Source organism: Palaemon carinicauda, chromosome 22, assembly GCF_036898095.1.
Source record: "Palaemon carinicauda isolate YSFRI2023 chromosome 22, ASM3689809v2, whole genome shotgun sequence".
Classification (NCBI taxonomy): Eukaryota; Metazoa; Arthropoda; class Malacostraca; order Decapoda; family Palaemonidae; genus Palaemon; species Palaemon carinicauda.
This window is the reverse complement of record NC_090746.1, coordinates 39,671,027-39,692,814: the sequence shown is the minus strand read 5'-3', so window position 1 is coordinate 39,692,814 and position 21,788 is coordinate 39,671,027. Positions and strand designations below refer to the sequence as shown.

At 42.2% G+C, this 21,788-nt stretch overlaps 1 protein-coding gene across 1 annotated transcript in view; it reads right to left on the bottom strand.

The window, feature by feature from the left end:
• The window catches only part of TBC1D16 (TBC1 domain family member 16), a 496,458-nt gene that overhangs the window by 357,619 nt on the left and 117,051 nt on the right, over window positions 1-21,788 (bottom strand). Inside the window, exon 3 of the mRNA XM_068346153.1 lies at window positions 18,079-18,259. Within this exon, the coding sequence (XP_068202254.1) occupies window positions 18,079-18,259 (181 nt within the window). The remainder of the gene's footprint in view (window positions 1-18,078; window positions 18,260-21,788) is intronic.

Below are 21,788 nucleotides of genomic sequence, written 5' to 3'. Positions count from 1 at the left end.
TTGCATATTGATGTCTTCTGGCTAACAAGTGGAGTGGTCAATAATGGTAAACAAGTAATGGTGTTCTTGTGATGTGGGTAGGGACCTACTATGTCGACATGAATGTGGGTAAAACGATGCTGAGGTTTATGAAAGGTACCCACTCCTGAATTTGTGTCTCAATGTATTTTTTAAGTTTGAGATGAAGTAAAAGGCACAGACCGAATCCTTAGCATCTTAGTAATGCTGTGTCTAATGAACATCATTTTCAGTAACCGAGTAGTAGATCAGCGTGAGGGATGTGAGAGGCCATGGATGAAATTAAACATCTGTTAGGGGCAGGTATCCACAGCCATGGCCTACCAGTACTGACGTCACAAAGGATGGTAGTGTTGGAGTCGTCGAAGGCAACATATTCTCATTGGAGGGATGTGCAGGATGTCCTGCATGTTTGGTACTCTGGATCTTGACATTGGGCTCCTGCCAAGGTGTTGTGATCCAATCCCAGGTGAATGGCAGTCAACGTGTTTTTTGACATGACATCGGCAACAGGATTCAATTTCCCAGGGACGTGTTGAAGGGCGCAGATATATTTAGCCACGGCGGAAATGTCAGCATTGAAACGCAGACCAGGCGTTGGACTGTCAAGTGAAGACATGCACCAGGGGCATGTGGTCCATGGAAATCACGAAGGGCATACCCTCAAGGAAGTGGCTAAAGTGAAGTACAGTCAAATGCACCGCCAGCAATTTGCAGTCAAAGGTAGAGTAACTGGATTCTGCCTTAGACAGTTTTGTACTGAAGACCAAAGGGTGAGGCAAGCCGTTGATCACTTGCTCGAGTACTGCACTAATAGCAACATTGGTGGCATCAGCAGAGAGAAGGAGAGGGGTGAGTACCATGGGAAAAGTGAGAGCAGCAGCAGTTGTTAAAGTATTCTATGCATAAAAGGCCACTTCCTGAATAGACCCCACTTCAGGTCTTTTGATTTCCCTTGGGAAACGTAGAGGCGGCCAAGAAAGGCAGTAATGGCTGACAGTAACCAGTGATAATAGTTTATCATGCCCAAGAATTCTTGTAGTGCTTAGACGGTCGAGGGCGTGAGGAAGTTCTGAACAACTGATAACTTCTCAGGGAGGGGGTGGATGTCATCAGGAATGCTGCGGTACTGTAAGAACAATACTTCGGTGGCACCAAAGGTACACTTGTCGTACCAGATTACAAGGCCGTTCTGTTGTAGGCGGTCAAGAAAGATAAGTAGGTGACAGAGGTGTTCCTCTTTGGAGGAAGAGAACACAAGCTAGTCGTCCACGTAACATACGGAAAAGGGGAAGTGCCCTAAGATCCAATCCATGAAGCATTGAAAAGTGGCCCCAGCATTAAGAAGGCCAAGACAGGAATAACTGAATGTGTATGTACCCAACGGAGTGGTGATGGCTGTCTTGGGAATGTCTTCTGAGTTCATGGGCCCTGATAATACCTATTCTTTGTGCAAGTAGGAGGTAAAATATATATATATATATATATATATATATATATATATATATATATATATATATATACAAACAATCATTCGCTAACTATCCTTGTTCTTCGGCGCGCACCGCGGACACACAAACACACATACTCTCTCGCGCACGTGCGATCTAGCAAAACTAAAGCAAATGAAATTCTCTCTCTCTATTTGACAAAACTAAAAACAAATAAACACACTTTCTCTCTCTTGCAATTTGACAAAACTTAAGTAAATAAACACACACACACACTCTCTCTCTCTCTCTCTCTCTCTCTCTCTCTCTCTCTCTCTCTCTCTCTCTCTCTCTCTCTCTCTCTCTCTGAGTTGTATTTGTGTGCCGGTGAAGTGAACACTTGTGCGTCCCTAAAAATATCCTGATTTAACGCGGATAACAAAAAGGCTATCGAGTGAAATATAGCAACAAGTTTTCGTGAATAGTCGGTGATTAGTTTGAGGGCAGAAAAGTGAGATAAATCGTCGGCATAGGATAGTTATCTTGTGAATTAATGAAAATCTGATTAAGATGGCATTGTATAACACAGGCAACTCGTGGAGAGATATCGCTGGAGTCAGCAAAGGCAACTTTCATGAGTTGGCGAAACAGGAGCTCGACCGATTGACGACAGATGTCACTAACAACTCCAACCAGTGTGACGGAAAAATATTCGCAGACATATTGAAACAATATGATCCAATAGACTGGAACAAATCTGCGGAAAACATCAATAAATAATTGAAGAAATTCCAAAGAAAATCCAAGTGTTAAAGAGACTTATAAAGAAAGTCTACATCAATCAACACATTCCATCAAAGAACAATAACAAGTCCAATATGGTGAATATGCTGATTGATGCATTGGGAAAAAGAATGCCAAAATGGTGTAATACATGTAAGATATGGTATTCCATTAATAATCCTCAACAACTGATTAGAAAATGCAATGCCTGTAATGTTCCAACACACCCCACATGTGCTGAAATACAGCAAAAAATAAAAAATAGACACACAAAGGTATTCTGCTCAACATGCTTAGTCTGGATAGAAAATATAATTAAGTCGAGACTAAAGCTGCAATTAGTTGAAGAAGAAGAAGAAGAAGAAGAAGAAGAAGAAGAAGAAGAAGAAGAAGAAGAAGAAGAAGAAGAAGAAGAAGAAGAAGAAGAAGAAGAAGAAGAAGAAGAAGAAGAAGAAGAAGAAGAAGAAGAAGAAGAAGAAGAAGAAGAATGAACAGGAAATGTGTAAGGATGCAGAGGAAATCATTGATATAACTTATGATGCCATCCAACAACATACTTATGAAGAAATAAATTATCAGATGGAAACAAATAATAGACCCAAGAGACTCTACCCGGACCTACATACTTTTAGGGAAGAGCAAAAACAAGAAAAAAAAGAAAAGAAAGATATAGTCTGTAATAGGCTGAAAAGAGGGAATTGCAAATTTGGCGAAAGATGCTACTACAAGCATCCAAAGATATGCCATAATTATGAAATATATGGTAAATGTGCGTATTTAGACGGATATGGAGACGAATGCAGAGATCTCCATCCAAAAATATGCAAAACCCTAAAAGAAGGAAAAGGATGCAGTTTCAACAAAAAATGTCGATATATGCATCCTGCAACTATGAATGAGAGTAAGAAAACTCAGCAAACTGAAAAGAAAAACAAAAATGAAACAAAAAAAAGAAACAAAAAAGCAGGCCGCGTATATACCGCACTATGCACCAAAAAAGGCCTTTCAACCTAAATCTCCACAAATAGAGCCCAACTACAAAGAATGCATATATAATGCCAGGGGTTGGTGCAGATATGGGGATAATTGCAGGTTTACACACAAAAATAAGTATGAAGGCGAAAGAACAAATATTATGGAAAAGTTGGATTTTTTAATGGCAGAATTCCGAGAAATGAAGAAAAGAACATCATATCAGAACAGGAAGGAAGCATGGGAGAATCCATATTATTACCAATATTAAATAATGGAAATGAAACACAAACCATAATAGTGATGAATGCACAGGGTTTAGTCACGAGTAACTCTAAAAGGAAAATAGAGTTCCTAGAAGAACTAACCCAAATTGAAAAAATAGATATATTAAATATAAGTGAAACATGGTATTCCCAAGAGACTGGCAGTGATGACCAGATAAAGGGTTTCCAAACTTATAGATCAGACAGAAAAAATAGGAATCAAGGGGGAACCGCAATATATGGAAGAGACATAAATCAAGAAAAAGTCTGTGAAAAATACAGCAACACAGAATGTGAATTGATTGCGGTAGAATTTGAATTTGAAAAACTAGTGAATATTGTAGTTTACAGACCCCCAAATACTAAGGAGTTTGACATAATAATAGAAAAAATAGATGATATATGTAGAAACCATAAAGACTGGAATATACTCCTATCCGGAGATTTTAACTTTCCTTTCGTGGATTGGAAAGAACGGATAGAAGAAAGTGGTTGTATGTATACATATAAAAAAGAGAGTAATAGTAGCGCAGAAGATAAGAGGCAATTTGAAAAGCTTCAAGATATGCTATTAGAACATAATATGCAACAAATAAACCACATTCCAACAAGAAAGGAAAATGTCCTAGATCTAGTATTTGTGAATGAAGTGAATTATGTTAAAGAAATAATAGTGTATAACACGGGAATTTCAGACCACAATGTCATAGAATTGATAGTTCATTCCAAAGCAAGTGATCACAGAATTAATAAAAGCACAAAACTTTGGGAAGGATATGGAAAATATAACTTTTACAGTAAGAATATAAAATGGTCAGAAATAAATGAAGAACTGAATAAAGAATGGAAAAATGTATTTATAAGTGATAATATACAGGTAAATACGGACATACTGTACAAAATACTGGAGAAAATTGTAATGTACCGAAAAAAACAATAAACAAAAGACGTGCATACCAAGAGACAGAAGGATCTTATTTCAGAAAATTAGAAAGTGGAAGAAAAATCTTGCAAAAGAAAAAAATGTGTGGAAAATGAGGGAAATAAAATGTAAGATAGAAAATGCAGAACAAAAGATTATACAGTCGAAAGAAAATGAAAAAGGGGACTTAGAAGAAAGGACACTTCAAAATATAAAAAGAAACCCCAAAGTACTTTACTCCTATGCAAAAAAGATGAATAAAAGGAGAATAGAAATAGGCCCTCTAAGAATTGAAGGACAGCTAACGAATGAAAAAAAGGAAATATGCAACATATTAGCAGAAAAATATAAGAGTGAGTTCACGCCAAGAATTGCGAATGAGAATAATGAAACAGAAATGAGAGAAGAAAATGTCGAATATCTAACGGATATAGATATTAATGAAGCAGATACAGTGAACCCTCGCTACTTCGCGGTTCGACCATCGCGGATTCACCACTTCGCGGATTTTTTCCATAACCCATATATATACAGTAATATATATATATATATATATATGTATGCATGTATTTATGTATATATGTAGGTATGTATATGTGTATACATATAAATATATATATATATATACACACACACACACACACACACATATATATATATATATATATATACTGTATATATATATATATATCTAAAGTAGGAAGATGTGATGTAGTTCTAAGGGAAAAGTATGGGAAATATGTCTGGGTAATAAGCAAAGCTCTACCTCCAGTTTGTTTCTACATTATGATCAGAGATAAATGTAAACAAAACATTGGTTGCCATTTTTTATCGTGCTTTTTAGCATGTTTAGGAAATGCATGATATAAAATCACCTTTAATATTTGTGCCTGTTTTAGTTTAGGGTACTGTAGTACATGCATTAAGTGTTCTGTACATTAAAGGGTAGTTTGTTAACAGTACTACGTACAATGGAAGGTTTTAAAAGTCTGAATATATATGTTGAATAAATAGGTAAATATGGTGTCACTACTTCGCGGATTTTCACCTATCGCGGCCGCGACTGGAACCTATCTACCGCGATAAACGAGGGTTCACTGTATTGTCACGGCTATAAACGAAATTAAAAATGGATCGGCAGCCGGACCAGATGGAGTTCCAGCGATTTTGTTAAAAAAAACTGCAAGCACTATCGCGAAGCCGCTTGCAATACTGCTAAGACAGAGTATAGATATGAGCGAGATATATGTTAAACATAAATTAGCTTATATAACCCCTATCTTCAAAAGTGGATCAAGACTAGAGGCAAGCAATTATAGACCTGTTAGTCTAACATCACATATTATGAAAGTGTATGAGAGGGTAATAAAAAAGAAAATAATGAACCATTTGGTCAAAAATAATTTGTTTAATATGGGTCAACACGGTTTCGTACCTGGAAAAAGTACACAGACTCAACTGATAGCACACTATGAAAACATATACAATAATATGATAAATGAAAAAGACACAAATGTGATCTATCTAGATTTTGCAAAAGCCTTTGACAAGGTAGACCATAACATATTGGAGAAAAAAATGAGAAAGCATATTATTGTGGGAAAGATAGGAAAATGGGTAAAAGAATTCCTGCAAAACAGAAAACAGATAGTGGTTGCAAATGACAAGAAATCAGATGAAGCCCAGGTAATATCTGGTGTGCCCCAAGGTACGGTATTAGCTGCACTGCTATTTGTTATTATGATCTCAGACATAGACTGTGATGTTGAAAACTCCGTAGTGAGAAGTTTCGCCGATGACACAAGAATAAGTAGAGAAATTACTTGTGATGACGATAGGAACTCACTACAAAGAGATCTAAACAAAATATATGAATGGGCGGAGATAAATAGGATGGTATTTAACTCCGATAAATTCGAATCAATAAATTATGGAAACAGAGAAGGAATGGTGTATGCATACAAGGGACCTAATAATGAGACAATCACAAACAAGGAAGCAATTAAAGACCTTGGTGTAATTTTAAATAGGAATGTGTTATGCAACGACCAAATAGCAACACTGTTGGCTAAATGTAAAGCAAAAATGGGAATGTTATTCAGACACTTTAAAACAAGAAAAGCTGAACACATGATAATGCTTTACAAAACTTATGTGCGTAGTACACTCGAGTACTGCAATGTGATATGGTACCCACACTACCAAAAGGATATTGCACAAATAGAGAGTGTACAAAGGTCCTATACTGCTAGAATAGAAGAAGTTAAGGACCTTGACTACTGGGAAAGACTGCAATTTTTTAAAACTATACAGTCTAGAAAGGAGAAGAGAACGCTACATGATAATACAAGCATGGAAGCAAATAGAAGGAATTGCTGAAAACATCATGGAGCTTAAAATATCAGAAAGAGCAAGCCGAGGTAGTTTAATAGTGCCAAAAAGCATTCCAGGTAAACTGAGAAAGGCGCACAGGACATTAATCCACTACGCACCAGCATCGATAATGCAGCGACTATTTAATGTGCTGCCAGCTCATCTAAGAAACATATCAGGAGTGAGCGTAGATGTGTTTAAGAATCAGCTCGATAAATACCTAAGATGCATCCCAGACCATCCAAGACCGGAAGATGCAAAATACACCGGAAGATGCATTAGCAACTCTCTGGTGGATATACGAGGTGCCTCACACAGAGGGACCTGGGGGAACCCAAACAAAAAATAAGACAATAAGGGGGTCTCTCTCTCTCTCTCTCTCTCTCTCTCTCTCTCACAACTCTCTCTCTCTCTCTCTCTCTCTCTCTCTCTCTCTCTCTCTCTCTCTCAATTTGGCAAACAAAAAAAATAAATTAAAATAAAATTAATCCTCCACAGAGTCCAACTCTTAACAGACTAAGTCTGTACCCAATGGGTCTGCAAGAGAGGGATGGCGTCTAAAATTTGAAGCATATACAGTACAAAAACAGGTCAATGTTCTAATAATGGTCATCAACAAAATTCAGATAGCGGAAGAAGAGAAATACTGAAATAAAGCGCAATGCTTATAGAGGTCCAGTCTTAGTCTGGTATCTCAGGGTGAATAATCCTCCACCACAATTGCCCAGCCCATCATTGAAACTCTCACGCCCCTCTAATGAAGCCAAGTGCTGGACCATCAGAAGGGGCATTCCTAAGAACTGTACCACAACTGTCTAGAACATTTAGCTAAGACAGTGTCGTGCTTTTTCAGAACAATTTCCTCAAAGGAAAACATTCTGGTGGAGGAGGAACTCCATGGCTTTAGCGCCAGATCTTGAAAGTTCCTTGAACTGTTCTCATACGTTCTTGTCTTTGAGGTTCTTAGAAACTGCAAAACAAGAGTGCTCCAGACCAGTGGTCTATCCACAAACAAGTCTGAATGGCTGAAATGGCAGCTACCTCTATGTTAGCCAGTTCCAGTCCTGAAATCGTGATTGGTAAGTTTGGTAGTCTTTCCGCTGGAACTGTAGGTACTAAGTTAGCCACAACTGGGTCAAAGGGAAGTAGGTTCTGAAAGGCACCACAGTTAACGTAAAAACTGTTTCTGACATGACAGAGGTAAAGCGGAAGTTTTGATTATCTACTTGTTTTAGTGAGTTTTCAGCAGAGGAGATTTGAGTATTCAAAAATTAAAGTACAGTATGTCCTTAGTCTGGTTGGATAGGGCCACATTAAACCTCAGTCCAGGGCTCTGAGACTGCGAGGAGGTATTGACAATAGCACACTGTCTGTGCTAAGGGACGCTCATCTAAACCTCTTGAATGGCAAATGAGGCTCATGCTCTTAATGAAGTGAGAGGCTTCTGAGCTTAATACCAGGGCCTCAATGGGGGGTACACCCAACACAGCTTGTACTCATGCGTGCCATGAGGTTTTTTCGGGTTGTCATCAAAACTGATGATATCCTGGTGAGAATGTTCTGTCTTAACAGAAATCTTTACTTTTCCTCAAACCTCCTTCCTTTTCCTTGAGTAATAATGAGAAAAGGAGGGAGAGGAGTGGAAAGAGTCTAGTTCGCTTCCATTGCAAGTATGTTCATCTCTATATCCTGAACGGGAAGCGGAGGAGTTAAAAAAAGTCTCTCAGAACTCGTTTTATGAGGTGACAAAGTTCTAAACACTGACATCTTGAATGCCTACAGCGAGGGCGACATCTACGTTGTCTGCTGATCAGTTCTTCTATGTCCGATGGGGGAGTGATGCTTAGGAAGGGGGGAAATTTTCTGCACCCCTTATCTGCTTTCTGTACCTGTAAAGAATTATCTGAAAGTGCGAACGGTGTCTATCTAGATGATTAGCGAGTCTGTTTCTAGTGTAAGACAGAGGGTTCTTATCTGCGTAAGGTGAGGTTTTATTGCGTTGGTTCTTGGCTAAGAATTTATAAAACTCATGGGGAACTCTGGATTTATGTGGAGATGATTTACTATACCCTCTAACATCAGATGGATATATAGTCCCAAATCTTTTTAGCTTCATTATGATGCAGAGGAATACTCTCACGCGTCAAGATGGAGGCGCAGCCAGTGAAGTCCTGATGCTTAGGGGTGAAAACTTAGTTGGATCTGTCGGCCTGCCTAGACTGCGGGGGAATTATTTTACGCACAGAGAAGGCAGCACTTAGTGATGTCACCTTGTTTAGATACGTCATCCTCCATAACAGAAACCTTAGAGGGCTTCTGGCATGAAGAACTAAGTGAGGAGATAACCTTCCATTCCTTCTCACTGCTAACCGAAGGCAGAGGAGGAGAACAATCTGTCTTGGCTCGCTTCTTACGGCAAGAACGATATCTATCCCACTGAGAGGATGACCACTCCCTACAATACTCGCATGGAGATTCTGCCTAACATCTTTTTCCTCAACATAACGGACATACTGAGTGAGGATCCACTTCTATCCGGCTCATGAAGGTACTACGGGCCACCACTATAGCCTGGCAGGAAGGAACGTAACGAATTTGACATAGTCGAAAGGCACACATCCTAAACTCACAAATAATGAATAACCAAGTGATAAGGAATGTCAAAGCCACAAAGACACAAGCACTATAGGGACGACGAGTGGGCGATTCAGTTGTCTGGGCGTAGGACTGAAGGCAGGCACGTCCGACTACCTCCATGGCCAGAAGCATTGTGAGTAACTGCTTGATACAAGCGGGATGCTTCATGGGCAGCATTTTGCAATCAACGCAACATAACGTAATCTACCGATTGTTTTTTATTGTCTGGCAGTAGAAAACAAAACTAGAAGTAACCCCACTAAGGGGGCCGGCCAGCTAATGCTGTTTTTTAAGGAGAGGACTTTGACATTCATACCACTTAATAAGGTGACAGGACATATCCAAACTTCATAGGATTTTTGCCTTTGACCCTCTCCCTCGATAATTAATACTAAGATCTAGGATTACTACCCTATATAGACCCGATGTTGACCTCTAATCAAATGAGGAGTTTTTCTATTAAAGTAAATTTTTATTTAAAGATATAATTTTTTTTATGGTAAAAAGTAAACCCTAAAAATCAGGTGAAAAAGTTGAGAAAAAAAATATGAAACAAAAATTGGAAAAAAGGGGCAATATTTGATTATTCTATAATGTCTTTCTAAGTTATATATCAAATTTCAATAATATATCTTTGAAACTAAGGGAGAAGATAGAATTTGAAGGTCAATAAGTATAGTTTTGAAATACGGGCATTCAAAGTTTTTCTTTGTATTTTTATAAAAATATCAATGAATCATGATTATTATGAGTTTTATGTTCCTTTTTGGATATTAATAAACCAAAACAATATTATTCATCATAATTTAGTCATAAATGAAGATCCCTTTGCTCAATATCTTGCTTCTTTGGGTGAGACAGTTGCTCCTTCATTAACTCTCTCCTTCATTAACTCTCTCCTTCATTAACTCTCTCCTTCATTAACTCTCTCCTTCATTAACTCTCTCCTTCATTAACTCTCTCCTTCATTAACTCTGCTAACCTCGCCGATATTACCCACATCTGAACTCATATTAGAGCAAATTTTCTTCTTTCTTATATTAGCGAGATGTTGAAATTGTATTTTCCTCTTCGGCACGAGGAAATTCTTCCCGAAACCATTGAGTGAATGTCAGGAGGTCAAACTCAAAATGTGTACTTTCTATGAGGTTTGTGCTACGAATGAAGGCCGAAGGGTCTAATCGCCATGTAATCCATCGTCTTGTGACTCATGAAATCTATACAGATGCCATTGCTCACAATTTATTTTATATTAAAATGTAATAATTATAAAAATTTATGATAACATAAGAAATACTGCATTTTTTTCTAGGGAACAATGTTTTTGGTTTATTGAGTTACTTTTAATAATTTCCTTATAACCATGAAAGTAAGAGGAATTTTGACAAAATATATTGTAAACACATTCTCCATTGCCATACAAAGCTAAGTGAATTACTTCAGGATTTTGTGTTTTTCTTCTTATACCCCATATATTGGGATACTGGCCAGGCCCCTTGAATGACGTAAAAGTTTGTATCCGCATTGGAAAAAAGAAATGATTTCAAATATAAGCATGATTTTCATACTGGAATAATTTTCATATGCACTTACCTTTAAATATGTTATTTTCATTAGTAAAATAAATTTTTGAATATACTTACCCGATGATCATGTAGCTGTCAACTCCGTTGCCCGACAGAAATCTACGGTCGGGATACGCCAGCGATCGCTATCCAGGTGGGGGTGTACTCACAGTGCCATCTGTGGTCAGGTACTCAAGTACTTCTTGTCAACAAGAACTCAATTTTCTCCTCGGTCCACTGGTTCTCTATGGGGAGGAAGGGCGGGTTCTTTAATTCATGATCATCGGGTAAGTATATTCAAAAATTTATTTTACTAATGAAAATAACATTTTTCAATATTAATCTTACCCGATGATCATGTAGCTGATTCACACCCAGGGTGGTGGGTGGAGACCAGCATACATGTTAACAAAGAAGCTAAGTATCCCGTATTTCATTTTATTAGTTATTCAAAATAACAAATATAAAATAAATAAGTACCTGGTAAGGAAGTCGACTTGAACCATTACTCTGCCTTTATTAAGTACGTCTTCCTTACTGAGCGTAGCGGTCCTCTTAGGATGCTGAACGACTCTTAGGTGCTGAAGTATAAAGGGCTGCAACCCATACTAAAGGACCTCATCACAACCTCTAACCTAGGCGCTTCTCAAGAAAGAATTGACCACCCGCCAAATCAACCAGGATGCGGAAGGCTTCTTAGCCGACCGTACAACCCAAAAACAACAATAAAAAGTATTCAAGAGAAAGGTTAAAAAGGTTATGGGATTATGGGAATGTAGTGGCTGAGCCCTCACCTACTACTGCACTCGCTGCTACGAATGGTCCCAGGGTGTAGCAGTTCTCGTAAAGAGACTGGACATCTTTGAGATAGAATGATGCGAACACTGACTTGCTTCTCCAATAGGTTGCATCCATAACACTCTGCAGAGAACGGTTCTGTTTGAAGGCCACTGAAGTAGCCACAGCTCTCACTTCATGTGTCCTTACCTTCAGCAAAGCAAGGTCTTCTTCCTTCAGATGAGAATGTGCTTCTCTAATCAGAAGCCTGATGTAGTAAGAAACTGCGTTCTTAGACATTGGTAGAGAAGGCTTCTTGATAGCACACCATAAGGCTTCTGATTGTCCTCGTAAAGGTTTTGACCTTCTTAGATAGTACCTAAGAGCTCTAACTGGGCAAAGTACTCTCTCCAGTTCGTTCCCCACCAAGTTGGACAGGCTTGGGATCTCGAACGACTTAGGCCAAGGACGTGAAGGAAGCTCGTTTTTAGCCAAAAAACCGAGCTGCAAGGAACATGTAGCCGTTTCAGATGTGAAACCTATGTTCCTGCTGAAGGCGTGGATCTCACTTACTCTTTTAGCTGTTGCTAAGCACACGAGGAAAAGAGTTTTTAATGTGAGGTCCTTAAAAGAGGCTGATTGGAGCGGTTCAAATCTTGATGACATAAGGAACCTTAGGACCACGTCTAGATTCCAGCCTGGAGTGGACAACCGACGTTCCTTTGAGGTCTCAAAAGACCTAAGGAGGTCCTGTAGATCTTTATTGGTGGAAAGATCCAAGCCTCTGTGGCGGAAAACCGCTGCCAACATACTTCTGTAACCCTTGATCGTAGGAGCTGATAGGGATCTTACGTTCCTTAGATGTAACAGGAAGTCAGCAATCTGGGTTACAGTGGTACTGGTTGAGGAAACTGCATTGGCCTTGCACCAGCTTCGGAAGACTTCCCATTTAGACTGATAGACTCTGAGAGTGGATGTCCTCCTTGCTCTGGCAATCGCTCTGGCTGCCTCCTTCGAAAAGCCTCTAGCTCTTGAGAGTCTTTCGATAGTCTGAAGGCAGTCAGACGAAGAGCGTGGAGGTTTGGGTGTACCTTCTTTACGTGAGGTTGACGCAGAAGGTCCACTCTTAGAGGAAGAGTCCTGGGAACGTCGACCAGCCATTGCAGTACCTCTGTGAACCATTCTCTCGCGGGCCAGAGGGGAGCAATCAACGTCAGCCGTGTCCCTTTGTGAGAGGCGAACTTCTGAAGTACCCTGTTGACAATCTTGAACGGCGGGAATGCATACAGGTCGAGATGGGACCAATCCAGCAGAAAGGCATCCACGTGAACTGCTGCTGGGTCTGGAATCGGAGAACAATACAACGGGAGCCTCTTGGTCATCGAGGTAGCGAACAGATCTATGGTTGGCTGACCCCACAGGGCCCAAAGTCTGCTGCAAACATTCTTGTGAAGGGTCCACTCTGTGGGGATGACCTGACCCTTCCGGCTGAGGCGATCTGCCATGACATTCATATCGCCCTGAATGAACCTCGTTACCAGCGTGAGCTTTCGATCTTTTGACCAAATGAGGAGGTCCCTTGCGATCTCGAACAACTTCCTCGAATGAGTCCCTCCCTGCTTGGAGATGTAAGCCAAGGCTGTGGTGTTGTCGGAGTTCACCTCCACCACCTTGTTTAGCTGGAGGGACTTGAAGTTTATCAAGGCCAGATGAACCGCCAACAACTCCTTGCAATTGATGTGAAGTGTCCTTTGCTCCTGATTCCATGTTCCCGAGCATTCCTGTCCGTCCAATGTCGCACCCCAGCCCGTGTCTGATGCGTCCGAGAAGAGACGGTGGTCGGGGGTCTGAACAGCCAAAGGTAGACCTTCCTTGAGAAGAAGGCTGTTCTTCCACCACGTTAGAGTAGACCTCATCTCTTCGGAAACAGGAACTGAGACCGTCTCTAGCGTCATGTCCTTTATCCAGTGAGCAGCTAGATGATACTGAAGGGGTCGGAGGTGGAGTCTCCCTAACTCGATGAACAGGGCCAGCGATGAAAGTGTCCCTGTTAGACTCATCCACTGCCTGACTGAGCATCGGTTCCTTCTCAGCATGCTCTGGATGCATTCTAGGGCTTGGTTGATCCTTGGGGCCGACGGAAAAGCCCGAAAAGCTCGACTCTGAATCTCCATACCCAGGTAGACAATGGTCTGGGATGGGACGAGCTGGGACTTCTCTAAATTGACCAGGAGGCCCAGTTCCTTGGTCAGATCCATAGTCCATCTGAGATTCTCCAGACAGCGACGACTTGTGGGAGCTCTTAAAAGCCAGTCGTCTAAATAGAGGGAGGCTCTGATGTCTGCCAAGTGAAGGAATTTCGCAATATTCCTCATCAGTCTGGTAAACACAAGAGGTGCCGTGCTTAGGCCAAAGCACAGGGCTTGGAACTGGTACACAACCTTTCCAAAGACGAATCTTAGGAAAGGTTGGGAGTCTGGATGGATGGGGACGTGAAAGTATGCGTCTTTCAGGTCTAACGAGACCATCCAGTCCTCCTGCCTGACCGCTGCTAGGACCGACTTCGTCGTCTCCATCGTGAACGTCTGCTTGGTGACAAAAGCATTGAGAGCACTGACGTCCAGCACCGGTCTCCAACCTCCTGTCTTCTTGGCTACCAGGAAGAGACGGTTGTAAAAGCCCGGGGATTGATGATCCCGGACTATGACCACCGCTTCCTTTTGTAGCAAGAGCGACACCTCTTGTTGCAACGCTAGCCTCTTGTCCTTCTCCTTGTAGTTGGGAGAGAGGTTGATGGGAGATGTAGCTAGAGGGGGATTGCGGCAGAACGGAATTCTGTAACCCTCCCTTAGCCACTTCACAGACTGAGCGTCTGCACCTCTGCTCTCCCAAGCTTGCCAGAAGGTCTTGAGTCTGGCTCCTACTGCTGTCTGGAGAGGAAGGCAGTCAAAACTTGCCTTTTGCGGACTTGGAACCCTTCTTGGACTTGCCACGGTGACTGTCTGCACGGGTACCTCCTCTGCTGGAGGTTCTGCCACGAAAGGGCGGGATGAACCTAGAAGCAGGTGTATCAACTGCTGCAGGGCGGAAGGGTCTAGGCACGGAAAATAAGGTTTTAGCCTTACGTGCAGAAGAAGCCATCAGATCATGAGTATCCTTCTGGATAAGTGAGGCAGCCATCCCCTTAATCAACTCCTCCGGAAACAGACACTTGGAGAGAGGAGCAAACAATAACTCTGACTTCTGGCAAGGAGTGATACCAGCAGATAAGAAGGAGCAAAGATGTTCTCTCTTCTTGAGGACTCCTGATACATATGAAGCCGCAAGTTCACCAGACCCATCCCGAATTGCCTTGTCCATGCTAGACATGATCAGCATGGCCGAGTCCTTATCTGAAGGGGAAGTCTTCCTGCTTAAGGCTCCCAAACACCAATCGAGGAAGTTGAATATCTCGAAGGCACGAAAGACTCCCTTCAATAGATGATCAAGATCGGAAAAGGACCAGCAGATCTTCGAACGTCTCATAGCCAACCTGCGGGGAGAGTCAACCAGACTTGAGAAGTCGGCCTGGGCAGAGGCAGGAACCCCCAAGCCAGGTTCCTCTCCCGTGGCATACCAGACGCTCGACTTAGAAGCCAGCTTGGGAGAAGGAAACACAAAAGAGGTCCTTCCCAATTGCTTCTTGGAATGCAACCAGTCCCCCATAACCCTCAAAGCTCTCCTAGATGATCTGGCGAGAATAAGCTTGGTGAAGGCAGGCGCAGCAGACTGCATGCCCAGAGCAAACTCGGAGGGAGGAGAACGAGGGGTTGCAGACACAAAATGCTCAGGATACAAGTCCCTGAACAAGGCAAGGACTTTGCGAAAGTCTAAGGAGGGTGGCGAAGACTTGTGTCCTTCAACATCAGAGTGAGGTTCATCCAGATGAGCAGCTTCATCATCCGATACATCATCATCCGAAAGTTGAGTTGTGAGTGGCAAAGGCAGAGCAGCAAGCTGAACGGCTGAATCCTGCAGAACGGGTGCATGCGTACCTGCGGGTTCAACATCATGCCTCTGCTGGACAGTCTGCGAGCTGGCAACAACAAAAGCAGAGGGCTGGTGTGTGGGAGGGGCTGCGGTGGGCTGAGGAGCATGCGGTATGGTATGCAGAGCATGCTGTAAGGTATGCGGCTCATGCTGCATGGTATGCGGAGCATGCTGTAAGGTCTGCAGAGCATGCTGCATGGGCTGAGGAGAATGCCGCATAGTGCTGGAACCCGGCAACTCCTGATGCGGCAGCTCACGCATGTTAGCAGAAGGTGCAGCAAGAACATGCGTCTGGCAGGGAGGACTGCGCATCGGTGGAGGAGCTCTCACAGGTGGGGTGTGGGAGCAGGCAGCCGCAGTATCTGCTGAACGCACAACCTCTGCGGGTTGTAGGTTAACAGGAGAGGTGTTAACCTTCTCGGCATGATACTCCTGCATGAATGCCGCAAGCTGAGACTGCATAGTCTGCAGCATGGACCACTTAGGGTCTACTGTGGTTGGAGCAACAACAGACGGAGCAGTAGCCTGTTGAGGGACCACTCTACCTCTCTTGGGAGGTGTGCAGTCATCAGATGACTGTGGCGAGTCCGAACTGAACCAGTGGCTACACCTGGGCCGTTGGACTAGCTCGGAAGGGACCTTACGTTTGAGCGGTCGTGAGACCTTGGTCCACCGTTTCCTCCTGGAAACCTCTTCCACAGACGAGGAATGTAAGGGCTCATTCGTCTGTATGTGGATGGGACGATCCTTAACAGATACGTCCGCAACCACTGAGGATACATCCGTGCGCCGATCAAGGCCTGCCGAACCCTTTGGTCCTTCGACATTGCTTCTCCCCTGGGTTTGGGAGCTTGCAAGAGGTCCCGGACTGGGAGGACGACTGGCACGCACAGATGTACCCTCATGCGCAACACTGACACTGACACTATGCACATCACTAGCACTAACACTTCCCACTGCACTCTTCGCTTTCAACTCTCTGACATCTGCCTAGAGCTGATTGCGGTCACTAACCAACGACTCCACCTTCTCACCGAGAGCCTGAATGGCACGCAACATATCAGCCATTGCAGGCTGAGCACTCGTAGCAGGTTCGGGAGTCACCACCACAGGGGAAGGAAAAGGTTGAGGGGCATGGGGAGAGGAAAAATCCACAGAGCGAGAAGAACTCCTCCTATCTCTCTCCTTCTCTAACCTACGTGCATATCTAAGGAATTCGTTAAAATCGAATTCCGAAAGCCCAGCACATTCCCCACATCGATCTTCCAATTGACAGGATTTACCCCTACAATTGGAACATACGGTGTGAGGATCTATAGAGGCCTTCGGAAGACGCCTAGTACAAGTCCTAACACTACACTGCCTGTATTTAGGAACTTGGGAATGGTCAGACATCTTGAATTTAGAAGTAGTCAAGGGGGAATTCCAAAATTAAGCAAAGTTCGTTAACCAATAAATCAAATTAATTCCAAAAGCTTGCTAAGCTAATGATAAAGCTTCCTGAACAGCGAAGGCTAAACTTTAGAGCAAATACATCACCAAATCGTGAACAAAAGACTCCAAAATCAACAGCGTATCCAAGTAGGTCTTGCCGGCGGCACGACAGAGGAAAAATTGAGTTCTTGTTGACAAGAAGTACTTGAGTACCTGACCACAGATGGCGCTGTGAGTACACCCCCACCTGGATAGCGATCGCTGGCGTATCCCGACCGTAGATTTCTGTCGGGCAACGGAGTTGACAGCTACATGATCATCGGGTAAGATTAATATTGAAAAAAATGTTACTACCAAACCCTCACTTTTTTCCTCAGTGTAATCAAGTAAAGCATCACGTATGGATATTTGCCAAGAAATATTTTATTTGTGTCAGGAATAAGAGTGATAGCCACAGAAATAAAGCTATCACAACAAATACACATTACCACCTTTATACTGAAAGACGATATTAGCTCAAAAAAAATAAAGAAAATAATAAACAAATAAAACTTAGTAAATGTATACTGTAATAAATCTATGCTAATATAGTAGACTGAGAAAGTTCATTACCAAATCTACAGACTAGAATGTGCAATTGTGGCATTACTGTTACTCACACCCTATATCTATTGAAAATTTACTGTGATTAATGAAGACCCTATATACTGTACAGCAAATACTTTACTTGGAGTTGGAATTTACCTCCTTGATTTTATAAATTATGACAAAAGTTGTGTACAAGCATCATTTTCACTCATGAAATAATAATGTAACATTCTCTGAATTCAGAAAGGTTTATATCTGCAGATCCTTAAAAATCCAAGACTTACTTTGATTGGGATATCAACTCATGATTACGACGAAGACGATCATTTGGAATCCAGCTAAGATGGAGAGTTGTTCCCAATGTAACATCTGCTAAGCACTTGATAACTAGGTATCCAGGATGATGTATCTTCTCACCATCACCACGATATCGAGATGGAGGATGTACACAAACATTGTTTTTACCTGAAACACGATATTCTTCAAATTACAGTGTGTCACTGCTAAAGAAAACATAATCTTATTCACACTGCTCAACTGAAAACAAATTCTCTTGACAGATAGCACTTTAGATTTTGAGAGTTTGTTTAAGCAACCATTATTATAATTACTATAATTATTATAATTATAATTATTATAATTATAATTATTATAATTATTAGTCAATAATTATTATAATTATAACAATTATCATAATTATAACAATTATCATAATTATAACAATTATTATAATTATAACAATTATTATAATTATAACAATTATTATAATTATAATAATTATTATAATTATAACAATTATTATAATTATAACAATTATTATGATTATAATAATTATCATAATTATAATTACTATGATTATAATAATTATCATTATTATAATAATTATTATAATTATAATTATCATTATAATAATTATTATAATTATAATAATTATTATTGTTATAATAATAATTATTGTTATAATAATAATTATTATCATCATCATCATCATCATCATCATCATCATCATTATTATTATTATTATTATTATTACTTCCTAAGCTACAACCATAGTTGGAAAATCAGGATGCTATAAGCCCAGCGGCTCCAACAGGGAAAATAGCTCAGTAAGGAAAGGAAACAATGCAAAATAAAATATTAAGTATGGGCAACAACATTAAAATAGATATCTCCTATATAAACTATAAAAACTTTAACCAAACAAGAGGAAGAGATATAAGTTAGAATAGTGTGCCCAAGTGCATCCTCAACCAAGAGAACTCTAACCCGAGACAGTAGAAGACCATGGTACAGAGGCTACGGTACTACAAAAGGTCAGTGAACGATGGTTTGATTTTGTTGTGTACTTCTCCTAGAAGATCTACTTACCATAGCTGAACAATTACAGTGAAGTATATAAATATGCACATAAGTTTTACTGTAACTTATTTGTGTTTATATATATATATATATATATATATATATATATATATATATATATATATATATATATATATATATATATATATATATATATATATATATATATATATATATATATATATATATATTGTAAGGACACTGCTCCCTTCGTCGTCCAGGAAATCGACAAACTATCTATTTATTTGAATTCTCCTTTCGCCACACCGTGGTTTCCCATGTATATGTATTCTGCCCTATCAGAGCTACATTTTGACATATGTATCATTTCATTACATGTTTCTGTTAACTCATAATTCGTATATTTGTAAGTGTAAGAAAACACATATATTTTGGCGGGCATTTCAATCTGATTTGGCGCCAGCGCCATCCTACCTTTCCGTCCGCAACTTGTAATATACTCCCGTGCACGTTTGAATAAAGTATCAGTTGATCTTGGTGACGCTTGTCTCACTGTCCTTACAACTGGTGACCCCGGAGTTGAAAGTAGCATCAGCGGTTTTGGCTTTTCCATTAACGGACTTATTACAGCCGTGCTACCTTCTCTATACTCCGTTACCTTAGGCATGGGCCTGCCTTTGGTTCTCCCACACTTCGGTGAATGTAAGGCAGTAGGATGAGCTTAACCGACATATCAACTTCTCACCTCTTCGCCGACTCGTCGTCTGGCCACGATGCAGGAAGCAACACGCCCATCGCACCCAACGGCCTCGCCTCCACGCCCAAAGTCAAACTGCCGCCCTTTTCTCAACGCAACACCGCTTCCTGGTTCCTGAGAGCAGACGTACTCTTCCGTGTCGCTAGACTCAGCGACTCCTGCGCCAAGGCTGACATCATTCTCACCTCCATACCTGAAGAGGTATTCGACAAGATTTCCCCATGGCTCGACGCCCAGGCCGGCCAAGTTTCATACGACGACCTGAGAACGAAATTCATCGGTATCTACTCCCTCTCCGTCTCAGCAAGGGCACAGAAAGTCCTGGACCTCGCCGGCAAGCCCATGGGTGACACCTCTCCTGTCGAGGCGTGGGACGAGTTAACCGGCCTGCTCTTGCTCCCCGAAACAGACAGCAACGGCCGACGACGTGAGATTAGCTTATCTCGCGAGATCTTTCTTCGATGCCTACCACAGGACGTAAGGGCCCGATTGACAGACGCCGAAACGCTCCCGATGAACGAACTCCTGTTGAAGGCTCAGAAGCTCCACGAGGCCTCCAAAGCATCTCGCCTCGGAGCATCATCGTCAACACCGCCTTCGTTCTCCTCCTTCAGCAGCTGCTCTTCCATAGACTCCTCGGCAACGACCCCTGAGGACGACGAGATCAACGTTCTATCAAGAAAGAAACTGCCGCAACCAACACGACCGAACCCTAGGACTAACCCAGCATGGTGCTTCTACCACCAACAGTTCGGCAGCGATGCCAAGAAATGTAGAGCACCATGCAGTTTCCCTAGAAGACGACGCCAGAAGCATCCACCTGCCACCATCGCAGTCGCAAGTAACCAAAACAAGAATGGTTTCTACATCCTCGATACCATTTCCAACCGTAGACTCATGGTAGACATCGGCGCAATGCAGTCAACGTTCCCACCTTCCAAGTCCGACCTAGACCGTGGTCCCGACAAAAACGCTCCCTCACTCATCGCCGCCAACGGATCTCCCATACAGTGCTATGGGATTAGGACCCTCAAGATATCTATCATGGGCCGTTCGTATTCTTGGCCCTTCGCCATCGCTGATGTCAATCGCCCCCTCCTCGGTGCGGATTTCCTCGCCCACCACGGACTCCTCGTCGATGTCGCTAACAAACGTCTCATCGACACAGGGACCTGCCAGTCCCGCGCCCTAGAACACGGCCCTGCAACAATGTCCGTATCTTCCGTAACGACGCACCCCTACGCCGACCTCCTACAAGAATTTCCTGAGGTTTTCAAGCCCGAGCTCCGACACTCGCCAGGTTCCCCATCCAAGCACGGGATCTACCACCACATCACAACGACAGGACCTCCTACTCACGCCAAATTCCGCCGCCTACCGCCCCAGAAACTGAAGGATGCCAAACGCGCCTTTGAGGACATGGAACGCATGGGTATCTGTAAGAAAGCATCGAGCCCCTGGGCATCGCCCCTACACATGGTAAAAAAGCCGGACGGGTCCTGGAGACCTTGCGGCGACTACAGGCGCCTCAACCTCATCACAACGCCCGATCACTACCCGCTGCCCAACATGCAGGACCTAACGAACGCGTTGCACGGCGCGAAGTATTTTACCAAGATGGACCTCCTCAAGTCTTACTTCCAGGTCCCCGTATTTCCGGAAGACATCCCGAAAACTGCCATTGTAACGCCGTTTGGATCCTACACCTTCGCATACTCAACCTTCGGTCTATGCAACGCCGGGGCGACCTTCCAACGACTAATGGATAGCATTCTGGGTGACCTACGTCGACGACATCCTGATATTCTCGAAAATCAAGGAGGAACACCGGAGGCACGTCCGCACCTTCCTCAAACGCCTACAGGAGAACGGCCTAGTCGTACGTTTCGACAAATGCACGTTCGGTGCGGAAGGAGT